The sequence below is a fragment of the Phalacrocorax carbo genome, chromosome 3 (assembly GCF_963921805.1).
Source record: "Phalacrocorax carbo chromosome 3, bPhaCar2.1, whole genome shotgun sequence".
Classification (NCBI taxonomy): Eukaryota; Metazoa; Chordata; class Aves; order Suliformes; family Phalacrocoracidae; genus Phalacrocorax; species Phalacrocorax carbo.
The window spans coordinates 4,192,865-4,215,713 of NC_087515.1; the positions used below are offsets into that span (position 1 = coordinate 4,192,865).

Genomic DNA, 22,849 nt, shown 5'->3' on the forward strand with positions numbered 1-22,849 from the left:
CCACCGAAACCACGACCTGCGTGCCAAATAGGTGGCATTTGCAGGCGAAAGCAGTCACGCATCATTTGCGGATGCCCTGCGCTCCACAGCTCCAAGGCGACAAGTTACTACGACCTGATTTAAACCTTAAGCCACAAAGGGAGCGGAAAACCTTGCAGGAGAACATCTAAATGGGATTGCGGTGGGTCTTTGCCAGCAACCACGGTAAAGCTCCCCCCCAGGCCTTGGAGCTGTGTTCCTCCTTCGCCAGGTGTGGGCGAGTGTGGCTCAACACTGACCTCTTGCTGTGCTGCGGCAGGTGTCTGCCGTGTCCTAGCCCGCTCAGGGATGCCGCTTCAGAGTAACTTCTGTTCCCCACAGGAAGAAATCTAGTTTGCATCTCAGTTGTGCAAAAAACACCCCCAGATTTTTAGGGACTGCTTTATTAAATAGGAGCAGAAGCGACCAGCAGCGAGCCCCTTGGCGTTAGCTAGTTAATATTTCTATGGCTCCGGTCTCGAGTTGGTGAATTTTCTTAAGTTGATCAGCTAGTATCGAACAAGGCGAGGGGAAGAGACTCAGGCACATTCAACACCTCTGAGCTCTCAGAAATCTTTTCAACATATAGGTAGCTGGATTGACAACCCTTAATGTGCTGGTCTGAAAGACATTTTAGTGTGAGCGAAAAGACAGTCTGGGCCCTTGACACAATCAGCTCCTCCAGGAAACAGGTTCCTTCTCTCCTATACCTTGCATTTTTTAAGCCACAACAGTCACTGCCGAGTAGCTGGGGAAGAACCCGCAGGTTTCTGCTTTGAGACATCACATCCAAGCTCAAGAAGCGAACAAACCCCAACTTGCAGCACACAGTGGCGGGCTGGCTCAGCCCAGACCAGTGCTGGAAACACGTCGGTGCACCATCGGGGCAATGGCTGGGCACGAGCACGCCCTGGCTCGTGGCAGGGCTCCCCAGGGTGCGGCCAGCCGGGCACAGCACCCGCGCCCACGGGTGACTCCGTACATCGCTCCGTAGGCGCGCAGAGGCAGGAGGGCCCTGGGGAGCTGATGACGACCCCCTGCAGTAGGACAGGCCGGACACGAGCCGAGATGTTCAGCTGTGCCATAAACCAAATGTGAATGTCTCCGAGTTCGCTGTCGTGGCTGGAGAGCCACCCCCAGCAGCTCCCTGGGTGCGCTGCGAGCAGGGCTAATGCTGCTTGTAATCAGGCTACACGGTCAGAGCTGTGAGAGGCAACATAAATCATCTTTAACGCAGTGATGGAATAAAACAAGAAATTTAATTTGTGAAATTATGAAATCCAGGATCTGATTACCACCGAGACGCGTGCACAGGCATAACCGCAGCGCTGCCATTTAAAACACCACCATCCATTTGGATCAGGGCAGGGCCTGCGGTAACTCACTCTCCCGTTAAATTATTCTCAGGAGAATTTGCAATTAATAATTCCAGCAACATCGGCTTTCTTAATTAAGCCAAACTTAACATTCCATTTTGCAGTATTTTCTAATATCCTGTTCCACTTGCCCCTTCATCCCCAGCGGGATAAAAGTGCCAAGTCACAGGCACTGCAGAGGAGGATTCCCCAGCCGTCACTAAGTCAAAGCACGGGCGCTCTTAAAGCGCCTTCATCCGAGACTTGAGAAACCACTTCACACATAACGAACGGCATCTCATCAGACCCCCGCAAAGCAAAGCCATCTCAACTCTCTCCAGAGACCGTCTCCGCGCTCCAGTTTCCTTAGATTACAGTACGGGTCAGGCACAGTTTTCTTTGGGAATGAGAGTTTAAGAAAACAAAAGGCAAAAGGTGATGAGTATTGAGGAGCCAGAGGGGTCTCTCCCTTTCGTGCTGTTCCCGCTTCCCCAGGGGAGGGCTTGGGGACGGGACTCCCCCGGAACGCCTGCACTGACATCTGCAGCGATGCTGGCACGGGATTCAGGTATTTTAGCCTTTCTTGGCAAAATTTTTTTTCTGCTAAAGGTTTTTGCCTGGGAACCCGAAATCTATCCTTCACCCAAGAAGCAAGACCTGGATGAGCATAACCTCCCCTGAGCCGACAGGCTCACTTACCGCAGCGCAGCCCGGGCCCAGGGGCAGCCGCTACCAACGGCAACGCGGACACGCCGGGGTGCGGCAAGCCAAACCGTGCTCCTTTTCATACGTCCATGACTCGGGGATGGATTTTAATCTTCAACGAAGGGTTCGATGCTCCTTCTGCCAGAATTGGACTCCCCAAGAACAGTAAGGCAGGATTTAAAATCACAGCGTTGGCTCGTACCCTTTGGGGAAGCAGCAAAAGCAAACCGCTTTCCTCTGGACAGACACAAAATTTTAAAAAAAACCCAAACAAAACCAAATAAAACCTCTTTGCAAACTTCCAGCAGGCAGGTACAATGATGCCAAATAAAAAACTACAAAAATGGAGAGTCATGAGGGAAAGGGGAGGAGGGCAGAGACATTAATTTGCTGTGGATACGGTTAGCATCTGCAGCCAGCCACGCCAGAATAAACTGCAAATCACTCTCAGGAGCTGGCATGTTCATTGCCTATGGTCTGTCTGTATCCCAAAGCCTTGTACCCCAAAACTGTTGGAGATAAAGACAAATACATCAATTAATGTGCATATCTGTCTTTTGACCATTGGGACTGAAAAAGCTGGTCTCCAAACATAAGCAACGCTATCTCCCCCCAGCCACAGAAGGAAGTCCCAATCCAGCACTCGCAATGATAAATACAATTCTGTACCTGTCAGCCTTCCTCCAGTTTGTGCACGTTGTTCCTCTTATTGTCTCTCTGATTCATCTTTTTTCAGTCCTCCCCATTACTGTGCCCAACAGCCCACTACCATCCCGTCCAGTGCTACTTCTGAGGCGGGATGGAAGAGGCATCCCAACAGGAAGCTTAGTGTAACATTCTGTGTTCAAATAATCACCTTTTTTTATTCCTATCCCGTGATTAATATAGACCAGAGCGAGCACTGCTCCGTTCAGAAAAGCGGTTTCAAAAGTGCCACTGCGGAGTTGCACAGTTTCTCTTTTCAGACACCAGATGATGTCAAGTATTAACTAAACTGAACACTGGTGATGACCCACAGTCTGCAGCCAGACTGAGCAATCAGCGCTATTAAATACTGCAAGTCGGGTGGAACAAACTTATTAAAATATGAGCGATACTAGCACTTTTAATCAAGAAAATTTGTTACTGCAGCCAGGAGGTTGGTGCGTGTGACCCTGGACTAGAGAAGCTCTGACATACCTGAAAGGTACTTCGGTTGGACCCAGACCAGCCGCTCAACTTCCATATTCCTTATGGGGTCTTGGCCAGTGCAATAAGCAAACATTAGCTAGTTTAATTAAATTATCCATATTCAGCAGCATTGCCTCTCTTACCTGGGGTAACAGAAGCCAGTTTCAAGGCATTGTGCACTACAGTGATTTCAGAAGCTGCTTTTACATTGCATAAAATATACCTGCCTTCCCCGTGGCCTGGGGCACGTACACACACACGCGTAGACACCTGAGTGGACTCAGGGGGGGCCAGCAACAGCTTTCTATTGCCCTTGCAATGAGCAAAAGAGCTTCCCGAACTTTCATTCCACAGGCTACCACGAACAACCTGTTTCTCGTGATTTGTCCAGCAACACCACCATCAAATTCCAATGGAAACATCTATAGAGACAAGGTGGTTCAACAGAGCAGTTGCAACCTGCATAGCGCAAAGAGCTTCCAAGGCACCGGGATGAATGTTTCTCTGATCACTTCCCAGCAGAGGAGCCTGCAGGAGGGTTGACCTGGCGCCCTCTGAGCAAGGGAGCCCAGGTGGTGCCTGGCAAAACAAGGGAGCTTCCCTGCTACAGCCCAAGCTTCAGCAGTGCTGGAAATCCCGTCCTGCAGGAGGTGGGGACCCAACCTCATGCCTGCGCATAAGCTTGTAGGGCACCAGATATGCCAGATTAGCCAGACCCTCCTCTTCTCTCCACGTGCTTGCCCTACCTATTGTGTCATCGGTTTTAGGGCTGCTGGTCCCAACCAGCTCTGCTTTCGTGCTGCAAATAACCAAATCACTTTGATGCTCCCCAAAAGGGAGAAAACTAGAACAGAAAGAGAGAAAGACAGACGTTCCTCTCACTGTTTCTTTTCAAACAAGGAGGAGTTATTTATGACATCCTTGGGTTCATTGTTGCAAGGCAGCAGTGCCTTTTCCCAGCTGACAGAGCCTCCCTAGCAATGACAGCCTCGCAGCAAGCTGCAGGATTTTATTGCCTGAGGTAGCTTAACCCAGTTTCTCACATAGTTAATGAAAATCAGCCATGGATGAGATTTGCTGCTGCTGCGGTTATTCAGGACCCTGCGCAAAGGCCGAAGCGCCCAGGAACGCATGAGCACCTCTGTCTCCTTGAGGCAGGTTTACTTAAAAATGGTTGGTTGCAGAGTCATCTTCCCGCATTGCAAACAAAGAACAACAACTTATCTGGAGTCTAGGGGTTTTACACACCGCTCCAAAAGCTGCCCTTCCCCCCTGTCAGCCCCTCGGGGCTGCGTGGCTGAGGCACTCAGCGGAGGGCACGCCACTCCCTAGGCAAGAGACCTAAATCCTGCTTTGCCCATTGGCGCCGCAGGGCGCTGGAGGGGTTTGGGTGCTGCCTTTCCTCCCCTACCACCAGTTAGCTCCTCTGGGATACTTTCACCCCCCAGCAGGCCCCACGGGACAACCCAGGGGCATCCTCTCTGGAGCAACGCAACTGCTCCACAGTCCCCAGGGCCGAGGAGGAGTCACCCCGCCGAGAGGGACAGCCTTCGGAGGCACCAGTAACGGGGCCGGCGCCACGCACGCCAGGCCCTTGCCCACGCGGGTGCACGTCGGCACAGCACGGCTGCCCGGCCCAACGCTGCCCTTCCCGGCTGCCCCAGCAGGGCTCTGAGCGCTCCCGTCCACACGTGCCCAGCGAGAGCATCTCTGGCCAGGCAGCACACGAGCAGCCCTAGCACGTAGCAAGAACAGCAACAGCTTTGTAGGTGTGTCGGAGCCGTCCAAAGCAGCGGGGAGAAGATGGAGCGGGAGTGTTTCAGGAAAGGGTGGTAAAGGGTCACTATCGTGGGATGTTTTGGCCCTTTGGCACCTTCACGCATCCCGAGTTTCACGGGATGCTCCCCGGATGGATCCCGAGTCGAGCTCTGGCTGAAGAGCTTCACTGGAACTTTGAAGCAGCGGCTGGAAAAAGACCCAGGACTTAAGTTTGGCGTGGCTGCTGGAAGTTAATTAGAACAACAAAAACAAACTGAAGAGAGGGCTGTGCATATGACAGGGTACATCAGTCGAAGCAGGTAGAGCTTGTGCTAATTATATGAGTCAGACCAAACTCCCTGCAGCAGGCTTTCTCTACCTTTCCACCTCCTCAGGGCTAATTTAAGAGCTGTTCTTTGCAGCTCATAATAATCATAAGGAAAAAAATCAAATTCTGTTCTGCCAAAAGGAGGAAACTGGAATGAGGGAACCAGCGGGAAACCTGTCTTGCTGCCATCTCTGGCTTTCGTAAGGAAACTTGCGCTCCGGGGGACCCAGTCAAAGGAAAGGGAGCTGCCAGCAGGACGCACGGCTCGAGGCCTCCCTGCGAGGGGAGCCGGGCAAGCGGGGCCCCTTTGCTGGGAAAGGGAAGGCCACTTCCCACAGGTGAAAAAGCAGTGGGCTGGTATGTATAGGTGAACAGAGAAATAACTGTACAGAGAACCAGATAGAGAAGCACTTTCTCTGAGCATACCTTGCACTCCGCCAGCCCCTTTTGTCCATACAATGCCCCCAAATCTTCCCTGCGAGGGGCAAGAGCGGCAACCTCCCCAGCCCTGAAAGCCCCTGAAAGGCAGCCCCTGGGAAGCAGAAAGCATCAGCTCACTAAGAGAGCGCTGCACACACTACAGCCCCAGCTCAACAACGTGCTTGACGCGCATTTGCGGCTACTCTCGCTCCAGCCTTTGCAGGCGCAGGGAGCGAGGCCAACACCTCCACCCCAAATACTCACACAACGCCAGGACGGAGCGAGCAGGCTAACAGGTCGTGTTCAGCTCACACGGATCTGGGCCTGCCCATTGCGTCCCCCATGAAACGACCTTTTATTTGTCCAGGTCTAAGTAAGGTATTCCTTTCCTCTCAATGTTAAAGTGAATGCCTTTTTATTCTTTTTTTTTTTTTTAAATCATCTTTCTGGAAAGTCACTCGATGGCTCTTGCTCCGAGGGCGTTGCTCACTCCTGCCAGGCTCGGTTCTGCTCCACATAGGCTGGGCATGTAAATTGTTTTCATCCATATGAAACATATTGCAAAAGTGTAGTGCTGGCACTAACAAAACCAGTGGGGCTGGTTCCCACCAATCCCACGGCGAAGGAGTTCCACGTTGCAAAAGCCACGTCCCCTTTTTGTCATCACTTCTCTAGCAAAGGAGCCCAGGGTGCCCCTTCTTGAACCAGGACCCCCTTTGTGCCAGGTGAGGGTATTCAGAAGCTCAGACAAGCCTTTCTCCAAGCACTGCTAATAAAGGTCTAAATTCAGATGCAGCACAAAGATGATGACTTTCAGGCTCATGGAAAATGCCACAGCATGTTTTCAGAAGTCCATAAAAACTTGTTTTCTTTAGAAGTCTGTGAGCTCTGAAAGACCGTCCTCAGAGACTGCAGCAAAGAGACACCAGAATGTCAAAGCTGAGTGAACACTTCGGTCTATTCCAGCACACAATCCTGCTCTGGAAAATGGGAACCACAATAGCTCAGAGGTCCCAGGTGGACAACCAGTGTTTGGCATGTTCCCCGAGCAAAGCGACAGACCCTCAAGAGTCTCCGTTCAGGTCAGCAGCCCGCAAGCACTGCTCGTGGACATCTGGCAGTGCTTTGTTTATTGTTTTCATCCAACAACCCCGTCGCCACCATCTTATCGCCTGCAGGCCCCCTGTTGACTTGCCTTGCTATGCTGCATTTGGAAGGTGGACCACCCCTCGGGCTCCCTGGCTCTCGGAGCACTGTCTGAAAGTTGGCTGTCTTCGTTACAAAGCCCAAAGTACAACACGAGCGGTAAGTATCAGTAGAAATCGTACGTAAGTAACAGCTGTAAGAGCCTCATCGTGTTCGCAGTGGAGTCGAGAGGAGGACCTTCATTCCTCCCCATCCCTCCATCTGCCTTGAGGACAGCTCAGGGAACGGCCGTTGCAATGGGTGGTCTGAAAAACCTGCTTCTCAGCTAGTTTAAGAGGCTCAGTCTGTAAGGGGAAAAGTTAGGAGGTGACAGAATCAGACTCCAGCATCTCTGATGCAAAGAAGAATACTTTGAGGAATGAAACTTAATTAGCAGACAAAATGGCTGGGAGTTGAAGCCTGACATTCAGCCTGGAACCAATTACTCATTAAAAAAAAACTTATATTGGAATAGCTGACAAGAGGACAATTAGACCAGCTGAGGAATAAAATGTCCTAATTCAAATTCAACGGTTTCCTGTGATGTTTAACTGCCTGAATTTTGTTTTTGAAAAAAATTACTCTCCTGAACATTTCTGAAAATTGTATCGAGTCCTTCACATCCAAGCTGAATGCTCTTGTCGGAGGTCACGTCCAAACAGAAGCTGAGGGCTCTGCGCAGATGTTACACCTTATGCTGTAGAGCACAGGAGAGGTAGATCTCTTTTTACGTTAAACTATGAATTTACTGACTTCGAAACACATTCTAAGCTGCAGCTCTGCAGCTACTTCTCCCACCCTCTCACTTTGCACCTCTCTCTCTTCCACTTGACTTTTTAAAAATCTTTTCTACCTAGACATCAAGATATGAGTAAGCCACTTTCGTAGCCACTACTATGACAGAAGCCCTGACCCCTATCAGTGACCTAAAGATCCAACCCCTTTCAAAAACCTCATGCAATAGGAAAAGTAAAATCAATGTCTTCGTCCAACGCTGGAACCAGCTGGCAGAGAGCCGATGGCTTGCACCATACCACGCAAAACGAACTGCGTGCAAGACGGAGCGTTTTCTTTCTCAAGATTGTCTAAACTGAGGCGTTATGTCCCTTCCAAGTAGGAAAGCCCCTATCAAACATCAGCTTGGTGTTGAAACAGAGACCTTGATGTAACTTAAGAACGTTCTTTGGCTTTCTCTCTGTCGCTCTTCCTCCTCTCTTGCCGCTACAGGTGCTGCTGGCTTAAGACCCAGATATCAGCAAGAAGACTGTTTAGGTATAAATAATGTTATTATTCTGAAAGGCATCTCCGCTGGAAGCAAAATGGAACGTCGCTCATCTCAGGCTCTCCCATGAAAACAAGAGGTTTGATTTTATGGCCTAGTTAAGCCAAGCTCAAATGGCTTTCAGCTACTGAAAGTAGCGATGCTCTTTCCACGGGGTGTTTTCTTGTTTGCTAACCTCCCTTACACCCCACGCTGGCTCACAGCGAGGCTTTCCTAATGCTCCTTTTAACCGCTGCTAGCTCAGAGCAGCACAGGACAGTGACAAAACTGCACCCAAGGGCTCGCAGCGATGAGCAGGGAGGAGCAATACCTTAAGCAGATGCTGGGTCCCACCGCTCTGCAGGGCGGGCAAGCTGCTTTTCTGTTTCCCTGGTGCTGGAGCGGGGAGTTCAACACCTTCCCCTCTCGCCTGCCTCTGGTTATGAAGCGCTGCCGCTTTGCGCCACTCCAGCTCTCACGACCCTTCAAAAGGCCAGCTCAACTCTCCAGACTGAAAAATAAAGTTAATCTTGTCCTATTGCCTCGTTAACTTGTCTCGTGGAATGGGCGCCGACGCTAGCGCAAGGGAGGAGAGGCAGGAGCATCCCTCTCCCCCGCAGCAGCCATAGGCTGGCTCACCTGAGCAGGGAGCTGCCCCCCAGGGATCCACCTCACGCCCACTTCAAAAACAACTCGCTGGAAAGGAAGAAAGGTGGCACCAAAGTTAAAAGTGTTTTGCAGAAGTGGTGCTCACCACGCAACCCGAGCACAACAGTCGTTTTCGAACCCTCTTTTTACCGTAATGCCCGGGTTACCAAAGGTGAGGTTTAGTTAATACAGGTATAGCAGAAAATAGAGCTATTTGTTACTTCCAGATCTTTTTTAATAAAAAACAACGCCCAAAATCCTTGGATTAAAAACATCTGCTAGGTAGAAATAGGGACTTGAAATCAGACAGGTCCCTCTTCCCCCACACAGAGCCACGACATGCTGCTGTGCTGCCAGGAATCAGATCAAATCAAAAGATTCAGACAACCTCTTGGAGGGGTGTGCAGAGGACATCTGTGGGCTGACTTTATTCCCACTTTTTGAGCTTGATTACTAGCAGGTCTTAAAATAACTACCGGATGTTAAGCTGTAAATAAAATGTGCAGTCTAACAAAAGATGCAACCCTGACATTTATGCTCGTTCTGTAATCATGGCTTATTATCCCAGAGTATTTTTTTTCCAGTGGTTTCTATTCATCTGAAATCATTCTGTGCAGGAACAAGCCTCTCGCTAGAGCGCTCTGTAACAAGTTATTGCGATGAAATTATTCACTGTATTTCAGGCTGGATGAGGACGCGGGTGATGCATACATGCAGCTCAGGACCACATAGATTTCATAGAGCTTCTATATTTAATATACACCTAAGATAAGGCAGAGTAGACCTTGCTATCTGTATACAAAAAATAACATTTTAAAATAAGTAAGGCTACGGCAGTAACACCCCAGGCAGGAACTGGACTATGCTCTGTAGGACCCACCTTAAACAAGACAACAGCCCTTACCTCAAGCAGATTACAGCTTTTTAACCTCTCCCACTGTTCAGCTTCCTTTCTAAACGCACACAGGCGGCGAAGGTATAAGGCAAAGGAAATGATGGGGCTCTGGTCAGAAGTCACGGAAAATTTGCTGGATGGTTCCTTCAGCCCAGACGCTTACGCGAAGAAGTTTGCTGAGACCAGTACGTACAGGAATTGTGTAAGATCCTAGGCACAGACGTGAGACGCGTGTCTACATTTAACATTGGATTAGATTAAAGGCTTCCAGTGCCAGAAGCCCCTTACAATTATCTCTTATTACCCATCAGCTTGCAGGTGTCAAAGCGCATTTCAGATGGAGAATCCTCATTCGAGTTCTCAGGTAAAATCTGCAGAGTTGTTGCTTTTGTTTACCGCAGTTTGACCGGGCCTTTTCAGTTTTGCCAGCCATTAAGGATCTATTTGCTTGATTTAATTTAGACTTTCTGAAAGGTGCCAACTAGTCACCGACTTCTGGCCCACAGGGAGAGTAACTCTGCACCCAAGAACTCTCTTTTCCTACAGCCCGATAGGTAAATATCTTCCTGTCAGGACAATTAAGAGAGTACAAGTGTTTAAATCTTTCCTGTAAGCGCCTCTGCAGGCGGTGCTAGCTGAACACGTCCTTGCGCTAACTGCAAAGCTGTTCCTAGGCCTGCAGCAAAGATCCTAGTCCTGGATGCCACAGCGCGGGAGAGGAGGACGTGCGCCCCAAGAACTGACTTGAGCATCTCTGAAGCTGGACAAAAACATCACCGATGAGATGTTTTCCCTCATGCATCCTCCTGCTTCCTGTTTACCCCCCCAGAGCACTGAACCATGCCCTACCCGCTCGGCTTCTGCCCACCTCTCCCAAGGGGACCCCGTCCTTGAGCACCATGCCCCGGCCCCAGCCCCGCTTACCCTCACAGCAGCGGGGAGAGCTTGCGTTCACAGCTCTCCGTCACCTACCACGGAGGGTTTGCTCCCTCCCCAGCTGTGCCAGTGCAAGTTCACCTGCAAGCTCTCTAAACTGTGAAGGGTTTGCTCCCCAAAATACCTTTCTTTAAAAAAAAAGTTTGGTTTTTTTTTGTTTTAAATATGGAGTATTTAAGATCTAGCTTCAAGTGCACCACAGAGCCCGGAATTACTACCCTGCACAACAGAAAGCGGAAAGGCAAGACGAGCAGATGCACCCCAACCAGCTTTGCAGCTGAGGAAATCTGTAATTTCAAATCATGGAAGGAACAGCATGTTTCAAAGCCGACAACGTGGGGGCTGGACATCGAACCGAATGGTTGCGACGTGGATATCTGTCTGCTGGAGAAACAACTCTAAGCTGTTTAAACAATACATGAGGCGTAGCAAGTGGTGTTGGTGTGGTGTCGCACTGATAGTGATAGAAACTACTCAGACCAGCAATAAAAGCCTGAGGAATCCCAAATGCATGGAGACAACGTGCCGCCTGCTTACTCAGCATGGTGGGGTGGAGATAAGTTGAAGCCGAACTGAAGCTCTACCCAGTGAGACACCTGATCGCTTGGGCCAGACAGTGGAAGCGTCGAGAAGATTAGGCCTCATGGGGCAGGACGGGGGTGCCTTAACTGTGTATTTTCAGGTGACCGCAGTCAGTGTTAACTCACTCCTTAATGTAAAGCAGTTTCTAGAATAAGACTATTTCCTTGAAGTTATCACAGTCATTTAAATACAAATTCTCTTCCCATACATGCAAATACACACCCACATATACACACTTTTAGAACAGGAACTTTATGAAAAAAACCAAGCGAAGCGTTTGAAAACTACTTCCATCTACAGGCTGCAGCCAGACTGCTCGGTTTTACTCAGTGATATTAATGACCACACATTTATCTATAAAGCATTCTTCTTTATTTAAGTTAAACAATTTTTCAAGGATGGTTTCCATCTATAAAATGAATAAAGTACAAGCTCTGTACAGCAGACTTTTCAAACCAACTGAAAAAACAGTTTCCAAACTACGTTTTGAAAATCTGCAGAACAAACAATATCACCATTCTTGCTCTGAAGACGGTAAGAAACGTTCTCGGGAGACTCCACCGCAATTTGCTTCAAGGGCTCTTAATTTGTCTTTCAAACGGGCAAGTGTCTTCAACATTAAAAACCCCTAAAATCACAGTAAGTAACTTTGGCACGCTGTCACGTAAACACAACGAAAGGATACCGCTTCTTGTCTGTTCTCTCAAAGAAAAGCAATGCTGCCTTCAACATACAGCTCCTGTATTAAACCCCCTACGCACAGCAACCGAGAGGAGTTAGTGACAATATTCCTGCTTTATACGACAGCCGTTGAACATTAAAGACTTAAGAGGTGGAATATGGATTTTTTTTTTTTTTTTTTAACTAGCAATTCTGATTCAGAGTTAAGAGGCAGGTCAATATTCAGAGTTGCAACTGCTGATTTCCATTAGTACTACCCTTACTGTGATCAGAGTTGCAAAAGGCAATACCTCCATGGCAGAAGGCGAGGGGTTGGGGTTTTTTCCTTTTACATTCTGGTTTTCAAAACCTCAAACAATTGACTTGCTGCTGAGCCCGTATTTCAGCATTTATTTTCCAGAATACGAAGAAATCTACTGCTATGTTTATGAATCACATTCTTCAAGTTCTCAGCTAGGTTAAAAGGCTACAGATAGGGAGAGACTAAAAGCTGAAAAATAGTTTTATCCACTGTATGGCCTCTAAAACGGGCAAGTTTTGAGAAAGTGGACTGTGAAAAAGCAAAAAAAAAAAAAATATTATTCATTAAAGAAGTCAGACAATGGATGAGAGAAACTGGACTTGATGCCCCCATCCAAAAGGTATTGCAGGTACTTGCAAGCCGTAACTTCGGACACACGAGGTATTTCTGGGCACGTTGACTGGCGCAGCTGGAGCCGTGTTGCCCAGAGTTCCACCACCTCTACACCTAGTGCACAGATGCAGCCAAAGGAAACCCCCAAACACTGGGAACTGCTCTACTTCCAGGAACTGGAACAAAGAGGGGATCTGTACCAGCATACCACAGTACAGATGTGTTCCACCTCCTTATGATCAACCCTTACATTTTTTGAGATCCATCGTCTCACCAAAACGACTCCCTGGCACTGCACGGCTGCACTGATTTTGGTCTCGCTTATTAGTCCTTATTTACCTTCCCTGTTCATTTTAAAAGCTCATTGAAGCATTTGCTTTTAATAAAAAAGTATATAGTCTATGCCAACATAAGAAAGGACAGGCCAAAGTTGGGGTTAACTTTGACAGTATTATTTTAATATAAAAATGACATCAGCTGGACTGAAGCTGCAAAATGCACGGGCTCTATGGTTAAAAACACATAGAATCTGCTGGTATCCAGGCTGATTCCCAGAGCCAAGCCTGAATCCACTCAAAAGCTCCATTTAAAGAAACAAAAATGGATAAAACAAAAATTCCCCAGTAGTAGGTCTATAAATTAAGCAAGTGCAATTCGGAGATATTACATAGCTGCTCATCCTTGCAAATTAGAATTCAGATCTTGTGCTGTCGACAGTGACGTTACTGCTCTACCTTATTCCTACAACTCGGAAGGGGAGTTTGAGGCAAATAGATTTTTCTCATTAGGGCCCAGGATAAAACTGTGCTGAACCCACATGGCTGCATGAAAGGTCTGCACTGTTTCTGTAATTTTGTAACAAAGTATTTTAAAGACAAAGCGCTACGGAAATGATCAACACAAATATCAAGTACAAGTTTAACGTTACCCAGAGCACATGTAATGAATTTCCAAGTTGGAATAAACAATCCGAGCAATCATCTGTACAGATGCATTGGCTTATTCTGCTATTTTCTTTCTCCTCCTGAGTTTCATGGTCTCCAGTGAGGGTGAAGCGTTAAGAAGTAGATCCAGTTTGCAAAGCAAAAGCATCCAGTGTTAGCACGGACATCATACTCAGCAGCACAAAATCCGCACCCTCATAAGGTTTCACTCTCCTAACATTCCAACCCAATTTCTGGTTATACGTACGCCAATCACTTCCTTGATAATTACAGGATGATGAAAACTGATAGAAATCATTGGGAGCTGACAATATATATACTTTTATATATTTATATTTAGAGTCCATCATAGAAAAGTTCATATTAAAATTACCAAGTACACACAGGAGAGAAAAAAAACCCCACCCTTCAAAATGACACGTCTGTTTCTGGAAATGACAAACCGTGATTGATTTATATGCAAATGGAAATTTCAAGTGACCTTCTCCTAGTAATTTTCCCCACCCTCCCCTCCCAGACCCTGTTCCCCACAGGTGTATCTTCAGATCCTTTTTTTTTTTTAATCATACATCAGTTGTTCCTACAGTTAATTATCCGCTGTGCAAGTACGTAACTGAAGACAGAAAGGAACCATTGAAGTCTTCACACCAAGAAGGAATTGTGCTGCAGTCACGTTCAGTGACATCTTTGCAGTGCTCCAAGTCCCCTGGATCCCTGGTCTCTGCTTCAGCGCTCTCCTACTTTCAGATAAAGGTGGAATACTGAGGTATATAAGTTCCGTGGAAAGTTTTAAGAAATACATCAGTAATTCAATCAAAACTTTGCCCAACGTCTATGAATCGAAACAGCATTTTGCTTGTAGTCCTTCTACTGCTGCAGATTAAGTGTGAATTTCCACTGTTGTGACAAAGAAGGACTGCAGATCTCAACGGTGAGACCACCATTTTTGGCATTTCGGCTGTCTAGACAGAGGTTGCTGCCAACGTGCCTCAGTTTAGAATTGCTTTCTATTTGTTCCCATTTCTGGAAGAGAAAAATACTGTTAGTGAGCTGGAAAAGGATAAGTTCTACATCCTGTCCTTTGCAGCCTTCATAAGCTTCCCTGGCTCGCGCTTGGGAACACTGAAAGCTGCGATAATAGTGCGCTGTTTAGGTGATCCTTGAATACCTGTATATAAATTACGGCAAGCCTTGCCAAAACAACTGTTCATTCAGCTAACACACTGCAATAGATACAGAACACGCCAAATGGTTTTGCTCTACTTCAGCACTTCTCAGATACGCTGTTATACCGTGTTACCTGTGGGAAACCTTCTGTCTGAAAAAAAAAATAAATAAAAGCCACAAAACTCATCCACGTATCGCTACAATTCTGGACTAGTCACTAAAGACAACTTCACAGGAATCCAGAAATCTGTCAGACACCTTTCAGTCATACAGAAGACAACCAGTCAGTCTGTGCCGTCAGCAGCTCCTTGCCCAAGGTGATGCCAAGGATAGACTAAAACCCAAACACAGGTTGTTAAAAAGTTCTCTCTGTTGTGTTTCTAGCATTGTGCCTTTAAACCTTAGCAAGAAAATCTCGCTTCCCTCTCCTGAAAAAAGTGGCAAGAATATTCTTCCCTCATCAAGGAATAGCATTTCAGTTATCTGTCTGCGAAAACTGACACACAGAAGCACGGAAGCTGGCCGACGATCAGAACTGATGACTTAGCAGAGAGAGATTAATTGTTATACGACTAGATCAAAAAAGACGCTATGACTCTGCAAATGTGACTTTCCACAGGCACGGGAAATAGATGAAGTTACAACGCTGCATTGATAGAAACGCCTTGAAGGAGTCGAGTGCTGCTATAAACACGCCACAGCTGAAAAGAAGAAAGGAAAGCCAAGCCACGTTCTTCTGAGACGCAGACTAGATAATCTTCAAACTTCTGTGGAGAAGGCCTTTCCAAAATACATTGGGGAATATATATTTTATTTCAGACAACAGGCGTGGCAGCTGAAGACTGTTACACACCAACGCTGGCGGGTGAAACCTTTATATAAGGCCAGCGTGGGGATAACACCTCTATATGTTCATAGAAGATTGCCTAAGAAAAGAACAGCTCGGTACGCAAGCTTTTTCCTGCTGCCCTGCCCAGATGTCGTGCACGCCAACAGCGGCGAGCGGGAGCGGAGCGCAGAACAGACAGCAGGCACCATGAGCAGTGCATGCTCTTGCACCCCAGTCACGACCCTTGCTCTCCCACTGTTTGCCGAGCGCGCTCGCGAGACACTAACCTGTCTGCTGTCGTTTTCCCTACAGCCCTGAAGCTTTATTAGTGAACCAGGTGCTCTCTCCACAACAGTAAGGCACAAATCCATATGTTTCACCGACTTGTCCTTGGTTAAGGCCCATTCCTAGAAAAAGGAAGAAAAAAAGGTGTACAGAATATATATTCACATACACACGAAGTGCACTTGCTACCTCTCTGCACACATAGCACAGGTTAAAATCCTGTACATGGACACGTACGAACTTTCAGACAGTTTGTTGCTTCCCACAGAGCAGGGGAGGAAAAAAGGGTCTTTTTCAAACACAGTAATTCCAACCGCTTCAGTGTCCCCAAGCCCGCTGTTTGCTCCCTCTGCTGGCTTCACACACACACAACAGACAGTCACGCAGGTCCTCAGGCTTAAAACATTTGTCCAGCTATATTTTTATCTATCTATATGTCTGTGTATTACACAGCCCTCATATAAATCTCTCCTACATAGACAGTATATGTAAAAAATGACATACGTAATTATACATATAAAAACCCTAAAAGCTCAGGCTACAGCTTTGCTGGCCACCCTGCCCACAAGCTAAACAAAGCTAAACAGTGCGGAACAGTAGTTCTTAATACGACAGAGACCACCAGAAAGCAATACACAAGCGGGCCAAACTCAATGGCAGAGGGTGAACGTTACTTGCTATCCAAGGCATGATGTACAACAGAATTTCTTTTGAACGCATTTAAATATGCAACTTCTTAAACAGAGAGCAAGAAAAGCTATTCTGTCTGTACTGCTGCCCGGCTTGTTTGATCTCAGCATCCTTCTACACGGGGCCAGATCTCGCACTGATGTTCAGATTCTCTCCGTGCCTTCCTCCCCAAAGTTTGGTCTCCAGGATCCAGACTGGTCTTCATTTGTCTAATTATCCTTGAGGAAGGAAGCTGATCTATCAACTAAAGCCATGCTAGTTACCCAAATCATGCTCGTCGCTACTTAAAAAAGCATCACTAGCTTTTCTCCAGCAACTAAAGAGGATTCAGAGTTTTGTAAGAAAAAACCCTAGATACACAGGGCTAAGCCTGGCTACCTTTAAATGTTATTTTGCAAGCAATGAGTGTTTCAGGAAGAAATTAAATGACTAATCCCATTGCATTTTTTTTTTTTAACTTATTATCTGATACCATAACTGAATTTCTGGCTTGCATCATCACTTTTAAACTCAGCAGATTTAACAATGATTAAATTCCTTTGAAAACAGATGCTCAGGAAACAATCAGAACTTCTGTCCCACACAATTACAGGTAATCGCCATCGTACAGGGAGCAAGCCTTTAGGTTGGCACCATATTATACAAGCGCTAGAATGATGACAACTATGCAAAACAGAGCAAAGGCAGGAGAACTGTGTTTCCCTTCACTTGTTTCCCAAACCTATAAGCTGAAAACTTTTCCTTTCACTCTCAATGTCAAATATTTTCTACTACGTTAATCTCAGATGATGGCAAAGCTACTTGCCTTCTCAGTTCTGTCCAGTTTGTAAGATGTCAACAAGAATCATTAATAGCCACTTTTAACAATATAAGTTATTTTCAGAGTTTCTCAGGAATCACAAATGCCCCTGAAAAAGACGGCCCCCTTGTAAGATTTGTACTGAGCAGTGACAGCGGAAAATACTACCAGGGAAGTGATAAAACTCATGTTTGAGAACCCTGCAGCCAGAGAAAGAACCTTGAAAATACTGCTGTATACATCTTTACCCTGCCATCAGAAGGCTGGAAGAGCCCCAGACACAACTGCAATCACGCAAGAAAAATCACATTTAAAAGCCAAAGATACTGCTTCACAAAAGCTCCAAGCTCTGCTGCTGGAGACGACTACGTGGTGGCCCTTCACAGTGAGAAACAGAGCGTATAGATGCTTCTCTGCAGTGATCAGGAACTACGACTAGCTATAATGGAGATAAGATGAAGCAAGTTCCACCACACCAGAAGAGAAGAAAAATTGGAAGCAGTGCGTGCGCTGAGGGCACAGGCTGGAAACAGGACAGCTCTGCATAACAATTTGAAAATTCTTCTGGATCTGAAAAACACACCTGAGAAAACCGGTGTCATAAATCAGAAATAAAGTTAGCAGCACACCACTAACCTGAAACCTTCCCCTTGCATCTAAGTGCGTCTGGCTTTAGCTCCTTATCATAACCCTACATATTTGTACGTGATTGTCAAATACACCACAATTTCTTCAGCTCTTTAGGGGTCCACATCTACCTTTTTATCACTGAATTCCACCAACACGTTGGGAGGAGTGGAAATCCCGCTTTGACTTAAATTTTGCATTTTAAGTTGTGTTGTGCATAAGCCAGAGTACGCTCTTCAAATTTTAGGAGAAGATCTCCACAGCCTATAATATTTGAGCACTTTTAATCCTCCCCCCCGCCCCCAAACCTTCCTGATAAGAATAGATGCAACACACATAGCACATATCTAAAGACTTTACTTTGTTCTCTATCCCTCTTCTCCCATGCTGAGCTCGCTGTGTTCATTCCCTCCCATCCAATATGAATTCTGCTTGGACATAAAACCTGGTTTTGACCCGTTCTGCCTCTTAATCTGCCTGAACATCCTCTCACAGGGACCTGTTCAGAGCAAGTGCGTATTAGTTTGTCAAGGTCAGCTTCACAGAAGAACCTACACAGGAAAGAGGGTGAGATTTGGGGGAAGGGAGTTTGAAAGAGGAAGCTAACTTTGTGTATCTATAGGGAATACACAACATCACCAGAAACTTCCAAGGTTTCTGCACCAAGGCCATTCTGATGCATCCACCCTTTCTCCTAAAAAACACGGTGGTGTTCTGAAAGATGGGTGTACTTTTATAAAGGTAATAGGAAAAGCCTCCCCAGATACGTTCTCCTTAACGGTAAGGACAAGAGGCATATCTCAGATGTATGATGGCAGCGCATTCAAATCAACATGATACATCTTCCAGGAAATAACGACTTCTTGCTTCATCTGATTTTAGGGTTTTCCCCTTCTAACTGAAATCAGAGAGAGCAAAAGGCTGATACTCATTCAGCACTAGATTTGTAATCGGTCAGCCTCCTGTTTTAACAGATGTACTTGAGGTATTAGTCTTATATTTGATCTATAGTCAGGTTGATTCTGAGGAGAATTTGGTGACAAACCAGCACACAAAACAGTGAGCACATATGCATATGTTTCGTGAATGATAACTAAGTCACAACTGCATAAATATGTTGTTTGAAATAATTAATGCTGTTATTTACAGATCTGACACATCTGCAATTAGTTTAAGAGTAGGATTAGAAAGGATTTGTTGAAACGCTCCCTTTACTGTGAGTGAAAAGGATATGACTGTTCGGCACTGGTTTTCTAGAAGAGCCAAACTGGGATTTAAGACACATTATTTTTTATACCCCGCTACCACTAATAAGAAATGATTAAAGGACATCACAGTAAACCGTTATTCTGTTTTGCTGACCTTAGGCCACATGGTTAATACAACCCAAATCTTTTCATATGTAAAAATCCGCCCCCCAAATAATCTAACAGGCCAATTCACTGAAAAAAAGTTTTCTGTGCAAGTATAAAACGCCTGGGAAGGAAGTTACTGGCCTCAAGTGTAAAAGCAAATATTAATGGAGACAAAGGAAGTGGATAATCCGATCCACACTGAATGAATCTCTGGGCTCAGATTCTAATCCTGAAAATGCAAAGTTATATTTGAGGGAGAAGTTATTCAGCCAATCTATTAAAATAACTGATCTGCTGGTTTGGGTTCATCTTCCTGTCACCAGTACATGGTACCTGCCTGAGATAAAAAGTTTCCTTTTTTGTTTTGGTAAAAGAAATGCCAAAAGAAATGTGGAAAAAAAATAACGGCATACAGACCTGGTTTCCCCCGGCATTATGACATTCATACACTCCAACAACACCATCTGCAAAATGGCCCAAAGTGTCAAGGCAATTGGTACCCTGCTGCAAAGCCCCAAAAGCTATATCTTGATGGTCAGGTACCCTAAAACAAAACCAGAAATATCTGCTTACTTTGGGTTCTTTAATTTTATGTATTTATTTTTTAAACTCCTTGCCTTTACTCAGAGTATTTTTAAGACGACAGGTTAAAGGTAAGTGATGACTACTATCTGGAAATCTCAATCTTCTGAGGAGGAGGGAAGGCAATTATCTGACAATGAACAGATCAAACATGAGTGAACTTGCAAACTTCGGACAGAATACAAAAAGACTTGTACCAGAGAAGGAGGATGGACATACAAACTCAGCACAAAAAGCAAATTAAAGATGACTTAACATCATCATTTAATGTCACTCAAGCTTAATGCTATCAGTTAAGGTCATCAAGAACTCTTGTTTTTTCAGCCAAGCTAGCTTGTGGCAGAAATATGACATTCTACGTTTTTCCCAGACTGTTTTTACTGAAGTGTTAGGAAAGGGGTTAGGAATTTTTTTTAAAAAATAATTAAAAAGGTCAATGTTTTGCCAATACCTGTTTTCTAACGGTTGCACATAAAGTGCGCTCATATAGTATGGAAATACCTAGGCAAACCCATTCAACAAAGTACCGTTGTGGGGTAGAGACCATGAGTTGATGTCAAACAGTAAAGCAAGGATATTATTAGCTCCTTTTAAAACTTCAGACTATAAGTATAATAACTCAAGTCAGCAGGATGAGCACATGAGAGGTGACACAGAGTAAGACGACATTACACTTAAGTGATGCTTATGGTGACACATTTTCCAGGACAGCTTGCAAGACGTTTGTTTTCTGACTAATTAAACAAAAATAAATATCCCCTGGCACTTTTAAGAGAAAATAAAGAATAACTTACTTCCTCAGCATCATGCTGGTTTATGAGACTCTTTAGTATGGGTGGTTCTGAACATGTTTCACCAGGGCTGTGATGGCTGGTGCTTTTGCATTCCATGCCTGTGTCCCACTAGCAGTTACCTGACTCTACTGACATGAAGTGCCCCAGGAAAGAAACGAGTATTCTTCCAAGCCACTCACCATATCTTACCATTATGCTACCTAAGTTAGCCTGACAGCAAACTAATTTATAGACTCAGATCTGACAGACACACTTATTAATGAGTTATTGAACAAAAACCTTTCTATCCTTTCAACAAATGTTTCTCTTGAAGGATTTTTCATTACCTAGGATGGCCTCATGTTACGGAAACTGTTAGCAATCTCAACCCCTCACCTCATTTCCCTCCTCTCACCTCATCCCCACCCTGCAAAAGTTAGTGATTATGCAGTGACAGAACAAGAGACAGAAAGAGCAGTTGACTCAGCTTCTTAGAGTCTTAGGCATCTGCCCTTGTCTGCCAAATATACAAGGCACTCTGTCTGCTGACTCCCGTCACTTGCACTGTGCTGAGATTCAGCCTCCTCACTCCACGAGGCATGAGCTTAGGCAAAGGCAAAAGCTTAAAGGGGACAACAGGATACAGAACAGTGCACTTTTGAGCAAACAGCTTGCGTAGGAGACTAACTTCAGGCTCAGATAAGTTGAGTCCTTTGGGCCCTGTTGGCTAACATATACCTGCTACCATAGCTGTAGTTGTGGTAAGTGGAAAAAGAAAAAGCACCTCACCAGGGAAACATGGCTCTTTAGGAACAGCACTAATAAAAACCAAAAGCAAATAAGCCTTCATGAGGCATTGCTTTCACAAAGTAAAAAACATCCTTTACATCCAAGGAAGGAGAAAGAGAAACTGATGATTTCTGGGGAGGGCACAAGAGAACTCCATACTATCTCTGGTTCAGCCAAAACTCACCGTAACTCAGGATAAACATTTTCAAGATACCACTTGAAGGGTTTGCAGCTAAGTCTCTTTCTGAGTTCTGTTCGGCTTTGAATACTAGAGGGGAAAAAAAAAAGAAGCAGTTTTCAAAGTCAGGCTGCTGTCTTCATACACATTAACGAATACACAGAAAACTCAAGAACAATAGAACTGTAGAACTACATCTTAAAGAGGTAACACATGAGAGCTAGCACTGCTTTCACCTCAGGCACTGTCTCATGAAGAATAAATGAATAGGGTGAAGGAGCACTTGTGACTTACTTGCCGTAAGGTACATTCCTGGCTGAAGGCACTGCTGCGTAATAGAAATTTTTGTACTCATCCATCCAGACTTCTGCTGCCCTGCGTGTATTTCTAGGGACAATCATATGAAACACATAGGTTATATTTTCTCTAGATGCAATTAAACCATGTCATTTATTCTTGGGTTGATTTTAGTCCTTCCTAGTACTACATAGTCAGCTGCCTCAGGTCAGGCACAAGATTCCCTATTAAAGACCCAAGTAATAGAAACCCATTAGAAAGCAACATGACTGAAAACAATGCATTTAGAATGAAATTTATGTCTTTTCCAAAAACTCATCGCTGCTTCAGGTTTTCATCCAGATTTTGATATGTATATTGGAGTTCTTTCTGCAAGCTTCATGGAAGTTGTTGTTGTTGGGGTTTTTGCTTGTTTTTCTTTTTCTAACAGTAGTTTGACAGAAGCCAAATTCACCTGGATAAGCAAGCTAATTGGAAACAAAAATCTCAGCAACTGGCAAAACTTAGTGTCTTTTACCTTTCTGAAAACAGACATGCTAACATAGGCAAAACATATTTTCAGTCTTCATCCTATTCCTACCAACAGAGCACTCAAAGCTCCAAAAAGACATAAGCCATGACATTTAATGCTATGAACCAAGCGAGTCTGCTGTAGCTGAGGTTACAGAGGAGAACAAGTAATTAGAAAATATTTAAAATTCAAGAGAGATTAATTATTGCAATAAATGTGAAAAACACTAATCCAAATTCTTTACTTCTAACCAAACCCATCTCTAACTAAAATTCCTGGTTTTATGTAACTGGTGTCTTTAAATCTCCTTTTGGACTGCAAGAGGGCAATGTCTTTTTCCATCCCCTCGCTTCCATGTAAAACTCATTTACTTCTATTGTTTGTAATTTTAGGCTTAGAAAATTAAGTCTTATTTCACTTGCAACTGCCATGCTCTGATGCTTATTT

General features: G+C 45.3%; 1 protein-coding gene across 1 annotated transcript in view; it reads right to left on the minus strand.

The window, feature by feature from the left end:
- Positions 1-13,837: 13,837 nt before the first annotated feature.
- GALNT2 (polypeptide N-acetylgalactosaminyltransferase 2) overlaps positions 13,838-22,849 on the minus strand; it is a 99,235-nt gene continuing 90,223 nt past the window's right edge. The window contains exons 12-16 of the mRNA XM_064445671.1: positions 21,889-21,981; positions 21,601-21,684; positions 19,690-19,816; positions 15,804-15,923; positions 13,838-14,543 (exon numbers count right to left, since the gene is read on the minus strand). Of these exons, the coding sequence (XP_064301741.1) occupies positions 14,388-14,543; positions 15,804-15,923; positions 19,690-19,816; positions 21,601-21,684; positions 21,889-21,981 (580 nt within the window). The 3' untranslated portion in view covers positions 13,838-14,387. The remainder of the gene's footprint in view (positions 14,544-15,803; positions 15,924-19,689; positions 19,817-21,600; positions 21,685-21,888; positions 21,982-22,849) is intronic.